General features: G+C 34.4%; 1 protein-coding gene across 2 annotated transcripts in view; it reads right to left on the bottom strand.

The window, feature by feature from the left end:
* The window catches only part of LOC120419105 (netrin-B), a 174,315-nt gene that overhangs the window by 83,870 nt on the left and 70,364 nt on the right, over nucleotides 1-20,081 (bottom strand). For both annotated transcript variants that reach the window (XM_052711495.1, XM_052711492.1), the window contains exon 2: nucleotides 11,384-11,572. In XM_052711495.1, the coding sequence (XP_052567455.1) occupies nucleotides 11,384-11,572 (189 nt within the window). The remainder of the gene's footprint in view (nucleotides 1-11,383; nucleotides 11,573-20,081) is intronic.

The raw sequence follows: 20,081 nt of genomic DNA, 5'->3' as shown, positions 1-20,081 counted from the left end.
CTTGGATTGAGGCGCCCTTATGACTTAAAAAAAATCATACAAATTCTTATTATGAAAATTCAACTTGTGACTTAAATTTTTTAGAACAAATTTTCAATACCAAAAATTTGACAGAAGGCGCCCCTACTTCTTAAACAATCATGAAAATTTTCGCTATGAAAAATTTAATGGATGCGTGACTACGACTTTAAAAAAATCATACAATTTCTTATTATGAAAATTGACTGGAGGCGCCCCTATGACTCAAACATTTTTATGAAAATTATGAAAATTTAATTGGAGGCGCCACTACGACTTTAAAAAAATCATACAATTTTTTTATGAAAATTTGACTGGAGGCGCCCTTATGACTAAAAAAAATCATGCAAATTCTCGATATGAACATTTTGATTTGAGGCGCCCCTACGACTTAAAAAAATCATGCAAATTCTCGATATGGAAAATGGAATGGGGGCGCCCCTATGACGTAAACATTTTTATGTAAATTCTCAATATGTAAGTTTTACTGGAGGCGCCCTTATGAGTGGGGAAAAAAATTGGTAAAAATATTGAAAAAAAAGTTGAATAATCGGTGCCCAAAATCAGCTTAAAAATGATAAAAATATTTTAAACATAAGATTTTACTGGAACCGCTATTATGACAAAATTAAAACATTCAACAAAAAAAAGTTTGACTATCGACGCCCCTCTAGCAACATAAAGACTGTTTAATAAGAGCAAAACAAAGTTTGGCGTACGGTAACATAAAAAAATAAAAATTCTGTTTAGCGTTCTAGCTACAACAATTTTTTGCGCCGGTTGGCAAACTTTGTTTGACTAATTTTGAATAGTCTTTATAGCTTGAGGAGCGCCGATAGTCAAATAATTTTATCAACAAAACGCCGCTGATAAAATCCTATTTTTAAAATATTTATCTTTGATCTTTTTTTATGTTGCTCTACTTTTTTCATTTTTTTTTTTATTTTGTCATGAGGCCACCTCTAGTGAAATTTTATTTTCAAAAAGGTAGTCAAATTGTTTTATTTAAAAAAATTATTTCATCACAAGGCGCAACTTTTTATCATTTTTATGTTGCTTAAGCTAACTTTTTTTTGATTATTTTTTTTACGTGTTGTGAAACTTTCTTTGAAATCTAATTTTCAAAATATTTTCATCATTTCTATGGTGCTATTCAGGCGTTGATAGTATTTTTTTTAATATGTTAATTATTTTATCATTTTTTAAATTTTGTTTATGAGAGAGGTGCCTTTTCGGAACATTTTCTGGGGTAAATCGAAATATATCTTTGTTTCCTGTAGCAACTTTGTTACTTTTTATTGATTTTCTAGGACGTTTCTTCAGAAATGTCAAGGAATCGATAGAAATATATTCAAAATTATCTTTTTTAATTTTTTATACTCAAAAAATCTGTTACAAATGTTTGACCCAAAAATGAAGTTTCTTATCTAATTTTTCAGATTTTCAGAAAATTCCGTCCAAAGATACAAAATTTCATACGTTTACATACCCATTCCAGCCCTCAAAATTGTATGGAGACTTGTATGGAAAAACAAATGATGCAAAATTGCTTCTTTTGACATAGGGAATGCAAAGAAAAGTCGATTGAAAACCAGTAGTTTCCGAGTTATGATCAGTTGAACACTTTCAGTTTTATCCAGCTACAACCCAACCCCACCTCTAGGCGGGGTTCGATCTAATAATTCGCCAAAAATCTTTTTTTTTACCAATTTTCGACCTTTAAAAAGCATTGGAAAGGTGAACTCTTAAAATTTGGTTTTTTTAGGGTTGAACGTGTGACTTGTTTTATTTGACTTTACCAATGTTTAAAAAAATGAAAATTTTTCTTGGCTGTGTTTTTCACTAATATTTTTTGTACTTTTTTTTTATTGTTTCAGACTATACCTCTAAGCATTTTTTAACAATTTAAATGATAATGGTTTGTTCTAGAGTAAAAAAAAGTAAAAACATACAAAAAAATAATGAAAAATTGGCTGTAAAAACATGACAAATTAGGTGCTAGAATAGGCCAAATACTACCAAAAACAAATATCAACTAAACAAGATAAATGCAAATATAAAAACTATAAATGAAACAAAAACAACAAAAAACAAGAGACGTAAACTTTTTCGTAGAACAAAAGTTTCTCAAAATGACAAGGGAAAAATAAAAAAAAAATCGAAAAAAAATTGGGCAGCAAAGGGTTAACACTAAGAAAAAATCAAGTTCATCGATTTGATTTCTTTGAGATTGTGTATCTCAGAAACAAATTGCTCGATTTGAAAGTTTCAGAGAGAAAAAAATACAAAATTTTCTTGAAAAGAAACCAAAATAAATTGAAAATGCAGTCCTAAAATAAGCTTTAACCTGAAAACGGTACATTTTGTTAACAAAATTGCTTGAACAATTTTTGTCCACTTCTACGTTTTTTTTTCTTCAAAAAAATCATATCTCCTAAACCAGATGAATAATATGACCGGCCCCAGAATTGTATAGACATTTGAATAGAAAAACGAATTATGCAATTGTGCTTCTTTTGACATATGGAATGCATGGTGCATGGCAAAGTTTCATCCAAATCAAAAAAATGAAAAGCTAAAAATCGTGAAAAAAATTTGCGAAATCGTAGAGAACTACTCTTAATATTAAAAAAAAACTTATGAAAACTTGTTTTGAGCAATTACTGCTACACTTCTTCACTAAAACCCCGTTTTACGCTCCACAAGTGAACGGCCCATGCCTCTTCCGATTTACGCCAAAACTCTCATTTGCGCAAAAATCTCAAATTCGCTCAAACTCCGAATTAACGCCCCCCCTTCATGGTGCTTTTGAACACGATTTGCAGCACCAATTCAAAAAGTGTAGTCTCCTGTTGCACCAATGTAAAATATATAAAAAACGAAGTTGACTTTATATCTGTCGGCCGGTACTAGATCAACCACTGTCTTCCTTTTAACTACAAGGACTTCGCCGCCCTGTTTGAGTAAGGCACAGAGCGACGGCGCTGGATACCCATATTTACACTTAGAATTTTAGAGCGTCCGCCGCGGGATTCGAACCAGCAAAATATATGTAAAATATACCAAAGTATTATTTATTGAGTTTAAAGATTGACTGTTAGCGCCCTTTCGCAATCTAAACAAGCACCGCATGCGCCCCTTTCGAGAAAACCCTCCCCTTTCGAAAATCCTGTGCACGGCCCTGCTTGGGAGTCTTCACACCAAATTTCAGCCCATTTGGTCGATCCCATCTCGAGATATCGTGGCACCCGTAAATCAACTCGGTGTTTAGAGAAAAACGTTCACAAAGTTTGACAGTTCGCTTTGCGCATGGCAACATTGTGAACTTAAATCGTCTCTTACTCAGTGCAGTCACGAAGTATCTTCATGAAACTTTCAGAAGTGATTGAAAATCATCTTTTTAGTCAATTTAGTGAATTTTCTGAAATATGAAATTTAGTGATTTTCTGCGTATATGTAACCCCTTAACGAGGGAGATCGCACCCATAATTGCCAATATATAAAGTAAGTAAATCTTTCCCAGTTCCTGAGGGGAACACCCGTGAAGAGTATCGGGGCCGGTATTTACAAAGTGGATTCAGTAACAGTTTATTAATCAACTTAATGTTAACATGTTAAGGTAAATATTAACATACCATAGGTTGTGTTCCTAAGGTGTCTTGATAAGGTCCAGTTTGTGACGATAACACTACCTTCCTTTTACTTAGCAATCGAATCCAGAAGGGAAAAGATCATCATCATTGTGTTGGTCCGAGCCGGGATTTGAATTCCGATCTTCCGCTTACGAGGCGGAAGCGTTACAACTGGGCTACGGGCTCGGTTGAAATTGCCAATATTTCGCTTGTTAAAAATTGGCTCTTGGAAAACATATTTTTACCAATTTCAAAACTTCAAGAGGCTAAAAATTAAAAGACAACCAAACTTAGAACGATTATAATCCCACTTGTAAGAAGATTTCAAATGAATTATTTCTAAATGAACGATTTTTTTTAAATTTCTGATTTTTTTTTGTTTTTTTTTCTTAAATATTTCATTTCAATAACTCATTTCCCGGCAAAAAGGATTGACGATATTAAATCACTAAAGTGACATTTTGTTGAAACGTCAAACGACGAATATAGCTGTTTTCGTGGTGGAGGGCGATTTAGTCAATAGGAAACGTGATTCCGTTTTTTTTCGCCCCAGTTAAGGGCGACGTTTTTTATTATGCGAAATGCTAACTTTTTGGTATTTGGAATCAAAAATAATGTTTAGTGAAAACGAAAACAAAAAGTGATTGTTTGAGGGGAGCACTGGCGACACTATTGCCGGCAATCGATGCATTTTGCAACGCGCCCGGAGAAATGTCAAACTGTTTGTGCTATAAAAAATGTCGAAACCCTACCAAAAATTCCTTCAATCGTTTCCCAACCTTCGCAGCGTCAACTTTTATTGATAAATCAGTTTCAACGACACTTTTCAGCGCAGCAGGGAGCCCTCCAATCAATAGATCACAGTAAAGGGCCCCCCTGCTGCAGATTATGGCCACGCGAAGTCATCCGAATCAACACCGTCGGGGGGGTTGCCGTGATGGTCACTGCATATCGCACACGACGCGTCGCTGTCATCGTGATGGCTAAACAATAGTGCATCTTGCCGCTTGCACCCTGCCAAGCTCGTAAAAATGAAGTCGTAAACAAAGCTCTTCGCGGGATGATGACCATTCGGAAGAGAGGATTTTTACGACTCAATAATATTATCACCGCCACACATCTCCGCGGTCAGATTTGCTTTCATGTGGGACGGGAGGGTGACCAAACTGTGGCAATTTTGAGGTTATGAAGAAGACGGCAAAGCCGGTCGAAACTTTGTAGATTGATAAACGTAATGAAGCGTCACCGCAACTGTCAAACTTTTTATGGCAACCGCCATTATGGAGCACGCAAATTTTTTGCTGGTCACCCTGTGACGGCAATTTGGAAGAATTTTGCAACTCTTGCAATGTGAAGAATGGTGCAGGTCACTACTTCTTCTTGGGGCGTGGGATGACCATCATCTAGCGTTGCAAAGGGAAGGTTAAAATAATGAGCGTTGATTTATGGAGAAAGCTAATCGCTGTCGCGAAATTGAGCATCATCTGGTGCGAGAGTGCACACCGAGTGTGCAGAGAAGCGTTTTATGGCGCGTGTAATTGCCACCCGGTTATGGACCGCGGTCGTTATTGAGAGGTTTCTTGTAATGTAGTGTCTACAGAGGTAATTGAAACTTTGGAAGGGGATCAAATTTTATTTCTCGAATTATGCAACATTGACGTAAGAACTAATTTAAAAAAAATCCGTAAAATCCCAATCACACAATTTTGGATACATTCTCTCCACGAAAATGCAACTTTCAACGCTAAGTTTGAGTAAATAAATCGAATTGCATTCCCGCGGTGGCTGACGGTACACAGAAAAAAAATGTGTAAATTTGGAAGCTTTAATTTTGGAAGGTTGAATATTACCTCTTTTATGATATAATTTTACCTCAATTTAGACTGAAAAAGTGACATTACACCAGAAAAGTGGTAAAATTAAGCATTTCCAGAGGTAAAATTACACATTTTTTCTGACATAAAAGATGTACCCCTTCCCAGATGTAATATTACCATGATTTTTTTTTCTGTGTACAAACACTACACACCGCTCGGAGTACGTGACTACTGCCGTGAACATTTACGCTCTGTCTAAACGAGCTGGCTGGCAAGTCCCGCTGAAGTATAGCATCCCAAACGCTGAAGCATCCTTTCCTTCGCCAGTATCTTATTTTAACGGTCTGGTGATTCCTCTAGTGGAGTTATTCCGGGGGAGTAAATTCGCAGATTCTATTTCCTTTTCGTGGGGAAAATTCGTCCGCTGCCGAAAAATGGTGCACGATGACAGTTGGTAGTGGCGTTGTGGCAGCTTGTCACAAAAACAAACTTGAAGGGTTTGAAAGAAAAATGTCAAACCAGACATTCGTCATGAGGTCACCACGCCAACTTGGACCAGTGCAAACAAGGACGTTTTCCCCGAGCAGGCGACATCGTCCAATCGACATCAACGGTTCATTATTTGATAGATTTGTGCACCGGGCAAGACAAACTATTTACTCTGTGCGGTTGGGGAAGCGGGTGGGTCCCTTCTGCGAGCTATTTTCGATTGTAATTCCAGACGACCGCGGTTGATTGAAAACGTGGCCGGAATTCGAACCTTTTTTCCTCGGATGTCGCGCCGTTGTCGTCTTCCGAGGACGTGACGACGCCCGGAGACATGGTTGCCGTTTTCTTCCTTCCAAACCAGGAATAACTGAATTGAACGGGCTCTGTATCATCACATTTTGACAGACTAATCAATGGCTCATGGATAAGTTTTTTTTTTCCAAAAGCCCTGCCCGCCCGTTTAGCATCGAAACCAATCTCGGCAGCCGATGATGATCGTAGCATTAATAATGGAGGCGCCCCTCGCACTGCTGCGGAAATCATGTCAAATCACAGCAAGCTGCTGTGCTTAAATCCTTGCCAGAGCACAGAATACACATGTCAAACATGAACGGGCACGTTTGAACGGCGGTGAACGGTTTTATTGATTGTGACCTGTTGACGGAGGTTTGATTCGCTGACGGCAGCGAATATAACGTGAGCTTTTTGGCCGTGTTCTATAAACTTGTTAAAGATTTGACATGGCTTAAAATGGTTTTCAGAGGATTCAAAAATATTTGTTTTGTTTTTCTCTAGACATCTACCAGAGACTTTACTAAGTGAAGAAAAAGTATTTTTATTCCACCTGAAAAAATCCGATGGTAAAATCGCATATAAAAATCTAATTACCTTTTCAAAAAATAAAAACAGCATTTAGTATTACACACTGAGTTTTTCAGGCCGCAAAAAAATATTTGCATCATCTTCACATCATCAGCATCAAATCTTTTGACGATCATCAAGAGAAAAAATCAGAAGGGAACATAAATCTGAATGCTAGCATATTTTTAAAGTATTTAATATTCTTTCAAAATGTTGTAAACAGTAAAATTTGAGCATGTTTTTCCTCTAACTCAATTTAAAAATAATGAGGATTTTCATTTACTTGAAAAATATGCTCAAAGCCGTTAAACATAATTTATGCATGTTTAAGTAATGTTTTGTGAGCATTTTCTTTCTTTCAATCGTGAGCATGTGTATGTTTTATAAGAAAATTTTAATTTTTAACCTATTTCATAGAAATTCATTTATATGTACTTGTTTCTGTACTGTTTTTGAGAGTTTTAACATGTTTTCAAAGAATTTGATCTGGTTTCAGTAATAATTTTGTTGGTTTGATTTAATTTTATTTACTATTTTTTTTCTCTGAGTGTATCTGTTGTTTTGCAAACATTAGCAGTTCTCAATTCGAACATATTTGAAAGACATAAGGCCGTTGCAACTATTTTTAAAATTTTATGTTATATTTTTCCTAAAAACTTCAAAATTTTACAGGAAATGCGTTTATCATTTCATTTTTCTTCTGCGTTTAAAATCTTATTTGGCATGTCTGGGATTGATCAAAAATATTTTTATTTTTTGTAGAATTCCAATGTACAGCTAATGTACAGCACCGCAAAAAGTTTTTTTTGCGAAATAAATTTCTTCAATACTTGGATATTTTGAAAATTAATGATTGCATAACAACTGGGCAGGTGTAAAATGCTTTTTAAAACACGGTTTTCATTTAAATGTAAATACCATAGCTCGTAATTTAAATTTTCATATTTTTTTATTGTTTTGCCCCCCCCTCCTCAACTGCTAAACTGCTAAACTGAAACAGTTGTAAAAAAAAAGATTTCTTCGAAAAACAAATTTTAAAATCAACTCTAACATTTCAATAGGGCGTAATATTGAATATTTGACCTTTTAAATTTAAATTGACTTAATTACTTTGATTTAATTTAAATTAGCCCAAAATTCAATTTTCATATTTTTTATTGTTGCAACTTGAAAACGGTTCACTTTATAAAAATTTCACTAAAGTACTTTTTGATTGCAAATTTGCGACCAACATTTCGATTTTTTGAAAAAATCTGTATTGATTCCAAAAATCATAACTCGGTCAAAGATTGTTTGCACAACCTGGAAATTTCTGAAAAGTTGGCATTTTATGTCCTCTAAAACATACCTGAAAATAAAAAAAACTAAAAATAGTTTTTTTTGCATTTCAAGTTTTAGTGACAAAAACAGAAATTAAAAATCACAATTTTTTTACCGTGTAATTTTTTTTCAGTGTAGTCCATATCCATACCTATAACTTTGCTGAAGACACCAAATCGATCAAAAATTCCTTCAAAAGATACAGATTTTTGAATTTTCATGTATCATTTTTGTATGGACAGCTGCCAAATTTGTATGGAAAATTATATGGACAAACTAATGATGCAAAATGGCTTCTTTGGGCATACCGAAGGCACCAAAAAAGTTTCAGCCGGATTAACAAATATGAAAATTAAAATTAAAGAAAAAAGACCGATTCCGTAGAGAACTGCTCTACAGCGAATTAAAGACAAAAAAAAAATAGGTTTGTTAAGTCTCATTCAGATTCTCAGATCTCAGTTGAAAGGTTCTCCAAATATCTGAATTGTAAATGTAACATCCTGGAACAGAACTGCCAAATTTGAATAAAAACACTTATTGAAATTGAATTAAGTCTCATTCAAACAGCCCTTTATTTCTAGTACCAATTTCTCAAAAACTAATGGTCCTATTTTCAATATTAAAAAAAAAAACATTTTTGAAATTTCTGATTTCTTCGATTTTGTTTAAATTTTGAATTCAACTCTAACATTTCAAAAGGGCGTAATATTGAATAATTGATCTCTTTAAAATGGTAGGCTTGATACCAAAGTTTTAAAAATATTTTTTTCAAAAAGATCAGAAAATTTCAAATGTTTCATGTTTTAACATTGAAAACAGTACTATTAGTTGCTGGGATATTGGTGCTAGAAAAAAAGGACCTGTTTGGATGAGACTTTAAAATTTTCGATTATCTAGTTTCTTTTACTTTTAGTCGATCTATTTTAGCAACCAGAGGTCCAATTTCCAATACCTCTGTATTGTCTTCTGACTAAATTTAATTAAGCCCAAAAATCGACACTCGAAAAAAAACACGATCAAGACGAACTGGAGGTGGAAAACAGACGTTAGTAGCACAATTTTTCGGCAATTTTGATTTTTTGTGTTTTTTTTACTTTGCTCAAACTTTTCAAGGATATTTTTGATTGATTTGGTGTCTTCGGCAAAGTTGTAGGTATTGAGGGTATTGATATATTGACTATTCAGAAAAAAAAATTAAGGTACACGTATTTTTTTATTTTTTTTAACTAACTTTATTTTTAACAAAAATTCAATTTCCCAAAATCCGTATTTTTTTATTTTTGAATTTTGTAATATGTTTTAGGGGACAAAACCCCGCATCTTTTAATCCATTCAGAAGTATGGATCAAAATTTTGCCGACGAGTTATGACTTTTTTTTAATAGTGATTTTTGTAAAAAAAATTAATCTTGTACACAAAATTTTTTGACTTAATTTTTTATGTAAAATCGAATTTGCAATAAAAATGTACTTTGCAATTTTTTTGATTAGGTGCACCGTTTTGAAAATAGAGCATTTTTTTATTTTTTTAAGTAGTGTCCATGACAAAAAAATTAAGTAAAATCCATTTCCAGTTATGGTGGAGAATTACTCATTTATTAAAGAGAGATTTGTTTTCCGCCCTTCTACACACATTCATATGACAAAACACATTGATTGTTGGTAGAAAATCGGTCTCCACAGTAATAAATTTGCAAATGAAATTTTTATAAAAAAATGAAAGAAACACTCGTTTTTCTTAAAACTGTTTGTTACATTTTGATAAAAATCCTAAAAACTAGTAATCTTTTTTGTGCGAACTGACCATTGAGAATGGTCAGTTCACACAATCGCACCTACATGCTTACAGACACACACACGAACATTGTATTTGGTCGTCACCGAACCGCGAGCATTATATGGTGTGGAAAATGCGATGAATTTTTCATCCTCGCGCGGCGATTTTAATTAAAAATGAATAATTTAGCACGAGCGGCGCGTGTCGGCCACGAACAAATTAGTTGGCATTTCCAACTACTACTCATGTGAGTGTGTGTCTGTGTGTTAAATACTTAAATACCGCGTACTTGTTGAAAAGTTGTGAAACCACAAAATGAATGGGCGAGTCGAACGAATCAGAAAAAAAACTACACGAAAAATAAGGAGTGAGAAAGTAACGCCATTTTTATGTTTTCGTCGAAAAAACTTTTCCAGTCCTTTCAAAAATGCAGCCGATTTAATTTTGGAACTTTTTTTTTCTTAGCTTAAAAAACTCTCCTTTGTGAGAAAATCTCCTTCTCAGCCATATGCGAAAGGACGACTTTTACTTACTCCCGGGATCAAAAACTGAAAAGTGCACTTTTTCTTGCTCGGCGCAGCTTTTGGGAGGTGGGGGGTTGTAAAAGTTTCTTAATGTGCTAACATCCTGTTTTCTGGTGGTTGATAAACTACAGTGTGTGTGCATCCTGGCCGGGCCAACTGAACAGAACAGTTCAGTTCATTGTCTGACGGAGCCTTTTTTCGTCCAGTCAAAAATTGCTTCAGCTTGTGAGAAAAGTTTTTTTTCGGGATTTTTTCATCCAGTTCATACATGAAAAGATGTTGGAGTTGAAAGTTGAAAAGTAAAGTTGAGATAAATCTGTTTTGCCTCAACGAATAATTTTTTGTCTTTTTTTGCTTCCAAATTCTGCAAATATTTCATTAAAATTTTGTTATATTATGACGATATTAATTTAAAGTAACTTCTCAAAATTAAATAATAAATATATATTCCCCTTTTTATAATTTGCTTTCTTGTCACACGTCATATTTTTTGTTACGAGAAAGATGTTTTTAAATGTTTGACCTTGAATAAACAAAAACTAGAGCACGCAATGTAAACAATAACAAACACGTTTTGTTTGGTTGACCATTGTGTGCATAGTTCGGAAGTTTGGTTGAACTTGGTTGCTGGAGTCCCGAGTTATGATTAAAAATGTTTACGGTGGTCGGGCATGTACGTGTGTCAAACGCGTTCTGACCTGAAATCCCTTTGGCCAGTTGTCGCACTTACAGCAATGTTCCGGGTGTGTCAAGATAGCACAAGATTGAAACTTGTTTCACATAAAGAGTGACAACAATGTAAGGAGTTTTTTGATTTTTATTGAATATTGAAATCGAATTTTGGGCATCTATGAAGGTCAAAAGGTGAGGTTTTGCACAAAATGACGTTGTTAACTCAATTTAGTATAAAATGCAAGTGCGACAAGTTAGTATGACAAATACTCACGCTTGCACACCTTCCGGTGCGTGATCGGCTTGGTGGCGTCCCGGTAGTAGCCCTCGCGGCAGTAGTGGCAGTGCCGGCCGGTGGTCGCGTGCCGGCAGTTGAGACAGACGCCCCCGGAGATCCGGCCGCTCATCTTGAACAGCTCCATGTTGAAGCGGCAGCGCCGTGCGTGCCCGTTGCAGTTGCACACTGGAATTAAAGAGGAAAAAATTGGTCAAAGTTTGAGATTTTATGGTTTTTGTAGAATGTGTTAATATTCATAATTTAATATTATTTAGATTTCAATTATTCAATTTTGCTTAAATACTCTTTAAATTTGCCTAAATTTCCACGAAAAGACCATCACCTAAATTGTGAGTGACAATCACAAAAAAACAATCCGGGAAGGAAGTTTGGAAAGAATGGCAAATTTCTTGTTGCTTTTGCTGAATTGTGTCAGAACCGTCAGAGACAAGAACAGTCTTCACAGTCTATCGTGAGATGGAAATGTGGCGCGTCGCGGGAAAGATTGTGTGTTGCCTACTTAATCTTTAATTTCCGGTGAGGGAACGACAAGATGGCATCAGTAAGGAAGTAAACGGGATTGTTTTTTTTTGGGTGGAAAGAAGTAATTTCTGACGTAACATTTTAAAAGTTCTTTTTTAGTTTTGTCTTGAAACTTGAACTTGAATTCTTCAAAATTACTCAATTAAATAAATAATTGATTCGAAAAATATTCCATTTTCAAATGTTATGTTCGCTATGACAACCGAATGGTAAACAAGAGGAAACAGACACATGAGCAAAAGCAGGCTGGGTGTTTTTGCCCGATGTAAATTATTCACGAGAAAAATTACGGTTTGGAGAGTGGTTAGGTTTTAGGTTTTGAAAAGGAGATAATTCAGGAATGCTTAAAAGAACTGCTTTCTGAATAGAATTTTAGAATTTTCCAGGAAAATTATTGAAATGTTCATACACTTTAATTTCCGTTTGAAATTTTGACACCTAAAAAAAGCAAAAAAGCAAAAAAGCAAAAAAGCAAAAAAGCAAAAAAGCAAAAAAGCAAAAAAGCAAAAAGCAAAAAAGCAAAAAAGCAAAAAAGCAAAAAAGCAAAAAAGCAAAAAAGCAAAAAAGCAAAAAAGCAAAAAAGCAAAAAAGCAAAAAAGCAAAAAAGCAAAAAAGCAAAAAAGCAAAAAAGCAAAAAAGCAAAAAAGCAAAAAAGCAAAAAAGCAAAAAAGCAAAAAAGCAAAAAAACAAAAAAGCAAAAAAGCAAAAAAGCAAAAAAGCAAAAAAGCAAAAAAGCAAAAAAGCAAAAAAGCAAAAAAGCAAAAAAGCAAAAAAGCAAAAAAGCAAAAAGCAAAAAAGCAAAAAAGCAAAAAAGCAAAAAAGCAAAAAAGCAAAAAAGCAAAAAAGCAAAAAAGCAAAAAAAGCAAAAAAGCAAAAAAGCAAAAAAGCAAAAAAGCAAAAAAGCAAAAAAGCAAAAAAGCAAAAAAGCAAAAAAGCAAAAAAGCAAAAAAGCAAAAAAGCAAAAAAGCAAAAAAGCAAAAAAGCAAAAAAGCAAAAAAGCAAAAAAGCAAAAAAGCAAAAAAGCAAAAAAGCAAAAAAGCAAAAAAGCAAAAAAGCAAAAAAGCAAAAAAGCAAAAAAGCAAAAAAGCAAAAAAGCAAAAAAGCAAAAAAGCAAAAAAGCAAAAAAGCAAAAAAGCAAAAAAGCAAAAAAGCAAAAAAGCAAAAAGGCAAAAAAGCAAAAAAGCAAAAAAGCAAAAAAGCAAAAAAGCAAAAAAGCAAAAAAGCAAAAAAGCAAAAAAGCAAAAAAGCAAAAAAGCAAAAAAGCAAAAAAGCAAAAAAGCAAAAAAGCAAAAAAGCAAAAAGGCAAAAAAGCAAAAAAGCAAAAAAGCAAAAAAGCAAAAAAGCAAAAAAGCAAAAAAGCAAAAAAGCAAAAAAGCAAAAAAGCAAAAAAGCAAAAAAGCAAAAAAGCAAAAAAGCAAAAAAGCAAAAAAGCAAAAAAGCAAAAAAGCAAAAAAGCAAAAAAGCAAAAAAGCAAAAAAGCAAAAAAGCAAAAAAGCAAAAAAGCAAAAAAGCAAAAAAGCAAAAAAGCAAAAAAGCAAAAAAGCAAAAAAGCAAAAAAGCAAAAAAGCAAAAAAAGAAAAAAGCAAAAAAGCAAAAAAGCAAAAAAGCAAAAAAGCAAAAAAGCAAAAAAGCAAAAAAGCAAAAAAGCAAAAAAGCAAAAAAGCAAAAAAGCAAAAAAGCAAAAAAGCAAAAAAGCAAAAAAGCAAAAAAGCAAAAAAGCAAAAAAGCAAAAAAGCAAAAAAGCAAAAAAGCAAAAAAGCAAAAAAGCAAAAAGGCAAAAAAGCAAAAAAGCAAAAAAGCAAAAAAGCAAAAAAGCAAAAAAGCAAAAAGCAAAAAAGCAAAAAAGCAAAAAAGCAAAAAAGCAAAAAAGCAAAAAAGCAAAAAAGCAAAAAAGCAAAAAAGCAAAAAAGCAAAAAAGCAAAAAAGCAAAAAAGCAAAAAAGCAAAAAAGCAAAAAAGCAAAAAAGCAAAAAAGCAAAAAAGCAAAAAAGCAAAAAAGCAAAAAAGCAAAAAAGCAAAAAAGCAAAAAAGCAAAAAAGCAAAAAAGCAAAAAAGCAAAAAAGAAAAAAGGGAAAAAAGCAAAAAAGCAAAAAAGCAAAAAAGCAAAAAAGCAAAAAAGCAAAAAAGCAAAAAAGCAAAAAAGCAAAAAAGCAAAAAAGCAAAAAAGCAAAAAAGCAAAAAAGCAAAAAAGCAAAAAAGCAAAAAAGCAAAAAAGCAAAAAAGCAAAAAAGCAAAAAAGCAAAAAAGCAAAACAAGCAAAACAAGCAAAACAAGCAAAACAAGCAAAACAAGCAAAACAAGCAAAACAAGCAAAAAAAAAACAAAAAAACAAAAATATGGGAGTTATTTCGGCAGGTCTATTATCAATTTGCATTTCAATTCAAACTTTCTTGCACTTATCCTATAAAATATATCACATTAGAATTTTCCAAATGTCAGCTCATTCTAACAATTCTTTCTTGAACTTTTAAGAACGCGTTCTATTTTCCCTCTAATACAGAGCCAGATATTAATCAGCCAACATTCACCAAATCGCACCCAAACACCTCTCTCGCGCTCAAGTTTCCATTATTCCAGTGACTAGTCAAGCGCCAAACCCCAGCTTCCTCAGGGAGTAGAGTGCGTTCATTAACTTAATTAAACACGCTATTAAATTGATTAAACGAGCCATTCGTCGTCGTCGTTGGTTGTATTGTTGGGGATCGAGTCCGTTTGTCGTTTTCATGCACAATCTAGAATTGGTGTGCTGACAAAACAGAGCGATTTACATTTTTGGGTTTCGGGATTCTCGATGGGAAACGGTAAATCTCGGCGCAAGGTGATATAAATTTAGGATTTTTCCTCACTTGGAGTTGGATTAGCTGGGGGATGGAATTGAACAAAAACCAAAAGGGCCAAAGGGTTAATCCTTTTTGCGAAATAATTGTAGCTGAAACTGGCGATTTATGTTGAAGCTTAAGCTGTAAGTTACGACCGGATTAGCCGATTTGGGTAATTAATCGTTTGTCGCGAATTTAGAAGAAATTTATTTGGTAAAGATTGAAGTAATTGCTTTGGATACAATTAAAAATAATCAAAAATATCACAAATCTTTGACTACATTCTTCTTAAATAAGGTTCAAAGCACGTCGTTCCACTGTAACTAAGAACAATTCTAGTCACCGCTCGTAACGTCGTCGTAACGCGAAGCCCCACGTGAATGGATGTGAGTCGTTAGTAGTAATGAGTGCTGTTTATACATAAAATATCACAACGCATTCAGCGGTGAACGCTCGCCAATTAGTCAAGTCCCTTTGCGATACCTTCGGTGACTATACCTTAAGAGTACCGTCCAAGAGGATCTAGTGCGGTGTGAGGTGGTACAATGCACAATGTTCTCTTCGCACCACGTTGCGTTGCGTTGGAGGTGTGCTAGCAAACATCTTCTAGACGTGTTGGGGTTGTGCTGGCTTGACACAGATCCCTGTTGATATTTTTAAAACACTTTGTGTCATTTGACAAATTTTAAAAAAGAGTCAAAATGCACCGTTAAAATGTCAAATTATTTATCTTAAACAAGCCTTACCCGAAAAACTTCGTCTTTTCCTTTTTTAGTTTGTTGACGTTTTTATTTTTTTATTATTCAGCCTACTGTGATCAAAATTTGATTTTACGTAATTTTTCCCATACAATCTGCAGATTTTCCGGAATCGGTTCCAGAGTGACCAAAGTTGTAACTTCTTGGCGTAAGAACCTTCCTTGGGCTTATAGGAACCCAACGCAACAAAAAACACCTCGATCGGACGTTCCGTTTTGAATTGATTCGCGTTCGAACAAAACAGTCGAAATTTTTTATATATATAGATTTTGCATAAAATGTGACAAGGGAGCACAATGTCACCATGGTGTGAAGAACTGTCTGTCACCAGTCGGCCACTTTGTCGAAGACGTGCGTGGGCGTCGAACACGCGAGGAACTGCATCAGCAGCAGAATGTCGGAGGAGGATGGTTCTATACCGTCGCGACGTCGTAGAGACAACTGGTTTGCGTGCGGGTACTGAGAGTAAATTTGCTTCATTTTTCATGTCCGGATGTTGATTGTGTTAAAAAAAGTTGGCGATGGTGATACTGAGGCCTAAATATAATAATTAAAAAATCTCAAACTAAATTGAACATAAACGGGAGATTGTCAAATACCAATTTCTGCATCTTACATATTCGACCATTCCAAAATCGTTGAAAGACCTTTGACTGATTAATCAAATCACGGAAAATTTTAACTTTCTATGTGTTTTTTTTTACTTATTTAAGGGGAAACGGGAAGGTAACGCCGTTTTGACACCAAGACTCGAGTTTTTCGAAGCACCTTTAAGGAAAACGCCGTAACTTAAACAAGTGCTTTCCGTTGCTTACGATTACGATAAAGATAGCAAACAATTTGTCGAGTTTAGAAATTTATTCCAGTCGAGTTTTTGGAAGCTCCTTTATGGAAAATGCCGTAACTTGCGAAGTTCTTCATTTTGCAGGTGCTAAATAGGTTGATAGCAAGCAATCTGTCGAGTTCAGAAGTTGATTTAAGTGGAACATAAGTTGTCTAAGAACTGGCGTCCCGTTTCAACTTAATGCGATACAATTATTTAAAATGTAATAATGACAAATAACCTTTTGTTTTAAAGATAATTCGAATGAATTAAATTCAGTTTATTGGATTAGTTTATCGATTTACAATACTTTGTGTTAGTTCAGTAAAAAGTTTTGAATAAAATAATTAAAAAGATCATTTTTCAAAATTTGAAAATCACAACGAACATTTCAAATCATCGAAACAAAACGTTTTAAGCACTTTTGAATTGTTGATCTTTTGATTTTTGAATCCTTAAAATATATTTTTTTAAATGATGAGACAATTCCAGGGAAGTTTATTTTTTGACATTGACAATTGGATCAACAGGAAAATAAAAAATAGTAAAAATTTACTTTATGATTATGATAGACCTTTCCTTGTTTAGTAATTGGGATTTCGAATGACTAAATAAGGAAAGCAGGCAAAATTCCTAGAATAAAGGAATTTTGTACTTTTTTTGTATTTCAGTGAATAGTTTCTAAAATATCGTCAATTGATAATTGGGTAGCACTTAAAATATCATTTTTTCCAATCTTAGTTACCATTGCTCGGATCAACAATGAAAAAAAAGTGCTGAAAATTTTCTGAACAATCTATTTTTTTTTGCAATTCCGGCGTGATTCTACTTACTTTTCCTGTCCCTCTCGAAGACGAAACGGCCTACTTTTTTCTACCAAAACTAACAGAATAGAAAATTAATACCTTTCAATCCCAATGTTGAAAAGTTCTACTTTTCAGCACTGAAATGGGTGCTGAAAAGTTGAATTTTTCAGCACTTGAATCGAAAAGTAAAATTTTTCAATATTTGAACGGTGAATTGACTTAACACATGAATGTTGGACATAAAATTCCATTCAAAAGGTGTTTTTCAGAATTGCTAAACATGTTGTATGGGACTCGTTGCAAAACTTGATTTTTTCAGCACTCATCGTATTTATCCAACTAGGTAAACCTAGTAAGTAAATCTTTCCCAGTTCCTGAGGGGAACACCCTTGAAGAGTATCGGGGCCGGCATTTACAAAGCGGATTCAGTGGCAGTTTTTGACTCAACTTAATGTTAACATGTTAAGGTTAATGTTAACATTCCATAGGTCACCTTCCCTTTACTAAGCAATCGAATCCAGAAGAGAAACGATCACCAGTTGTGTTGGTCCGAGTCGGGATTTAAATCCCGATCTACCGCTTACGAGGCGGAAGCGTTACCACTAGGCTACATGACTCGGTCTTAGGTAAACCTCGTTCGATAAATATACGACTCGTGCTGAACAAATCTTCTTTTTGAAACTTGTTGCATAAACTACTATTTTATAAATGGAGGATGGTGGAATACTTTTTAAGACTTAAAAAAGGGACAAATCTTTCGAAACATTTGACCCATAAATGGTTATTATTTGAAAAACGGTACAATTAATCAAAAATTCTCAAAGGTATATTTCGATTGCATGTTCAGTTTTACATCCAACAAGAAATTTGAAAAAAATGTTGAATAAAAAAAGTTTTTTTTCCTGTAAACGCATTTTTTCCTAAAAAGTCTTGATTATAGCCAACAACTTTAACGAAGATACCAAACCGATCAGAAAACCTCTTCCAAAGATGCGGGTTTTAGACCTTTTTCATATTCTAAACTTACAAAAAAAGTGTCGTGGTTTATGCATGGCCCCTTTGGGCCTTTGGTGGTTTGACTTGTTTTGGAGTCAAGTTTGGCCGCATTTTTGACTAACATAAGTAGGGTTAGTGAAATTTCACGATTTCGCGGACAGCGTGAAATCCAAGAAATTTGTCTTTTTCCGTGAAATCCCTTGAAATTTTATGTTGATAGGAGCTTGGAAAGCTTTTTGTGTGGAAGTTCGCTTTTGCTCGCGCTCCGTTGTTTTCTGTTATTTGACGTGATAATTGTGTCTTATTGTAGCTTAATTGTGTTCTAAAACTTTTATAACTACGTATAGTAGTGGAATAGAGTGGTTTTAAAACAAATATCGTGGTTTATTGAAGGAAAAATCGAATTTTGCGTGACCGGTCCAACGCGGTTTAGTTTGTTTTTGTTTTCATTCGGGAGGCAGCGGGGAGCTTTTGTGCGATTTCGTTTTCTGCTGTTCCTCGGCGATAAACGTCAAAAGGGTCGTCGTGCGTTACAGGAGAGCTTTTAGGTCAGGGATGTCAGCTCGTGTTTTTGAATATCTGTACATTCGAACTGTTATGTTTGTACAAGCTAGCAATGAGAAAAAGTGAACAAAATAGGAAATTTAATGCAAAAGAAACTTTCGCGTTCGTTTTTCGAGTACGAATCATTTGTTTGGACATCTGTGCAAAGGAAGAAAAAATATGCAGCTGCTCTTGTGGATTTGATAAATCGGCCAATGAAGGATGACTCCGGTGAGTTTGTTCCGTGTTAATGCATGGTGTGTGTGTGTGTGTGTGTGTGTGTGTGTGTGTGTGTGTGTGTGTGTGTGTGATTACTTGCGTGATACAAATACAAAATATGCTGTTTTCTAGCACCGGCAGAATTCTTCAAAATGAATCAGGATACACATGAATCGCGCGTTTACAGCAATATCTCCTGTTGGATTATTAGTCTAAATTTTCTTTAAAAATTTTCATGTTCTATTCAAGAATCGTGTACAGATTAGATTCTGTAGGTTTCGCAATTTCGATTTTTCTATATACTTTCTTTAGTCATCATGAACGGAATTTGCAATTGTCGTTATGACTTTGTCAACAGAATTGATTTATTTATAAGATCCTTTATTTCCACAGCCGGCTGTCTAATATTGGATCATAAACAATTATTCGCGTCGGGATTAAACATTTAAAAATACTAACAACAAACTAAATAGAAACTGATTCGATAGCAACATTTAGTTGCTTTAGAATAAACCTTCAATCGTTAAAATATTAATTCCGCACATTCACTAAACGGGAAATGTCTCAACAGCAGCATCCGATTGCTTGCCTTGAGAATAATAGTTTATCCGTTAACCTGATTTATGCCACTGGTCGTATCGCTTGCTTAGGGCGACTCCCAGACCTTTACCTTCCACAACTACCAACTCCACGCGACACTTACGCAGCCCTGTTGTTTAAATTCAATTAAATTTGGTCAAACGGTCAATTTGATCGAGTTCCACAATAGGGTTGGGAAAAAGAGCCTGCGGTTTCGCTACCTTTTTCTAAGTAAGTCAAGCATCAACATTTCCCGTGCTCCGAATCCTTTTTCCTCTCCCGGTGAATGGTGGAGATGGGAGCGGCCGGCAATGGATGGCTTTCATGGTGCTGCCTGTCTTGTTCGGGTAGAATTGGTTTTAATTCCCTTTAATCATTTTCTAAGCAACCTGGGCTGGACAATCATCACATATACATGAAGAAATCCAGTCTGCAACCCGCTAAGATCACCATCTCCATGCGAATGCGAATGCGAATGCGAATGCGAATCCCTTGAAATTTTATGTTTGTGTGAAACTGTAACAATTTTTCTCAAAATATTTTATCGAGCTCAAATAGGAATAGAAATTATTTTTAAGAACTACTGAAGAATTCAGCGAGGTAATACCCT

This window comes from Culex pipiens, chromosome 1, assembly GCF_016801865.2.
Source record: "Culex pipiens pallens isolate TS chromosome 1, TS_CPP_V2, whole genome shotgun sequence".
Taxonomy (NCBI): Eukaryota; Metazoa; Arthropoda; class Insecta; order Diptera; family Culicidae; genus Culex; species Culex pipiens.
The sequence above is the reverse complement of the archived record's forward strand: the minus strand, read 5'-3'. Positions and strand labels throughout refer to the sequence as shown.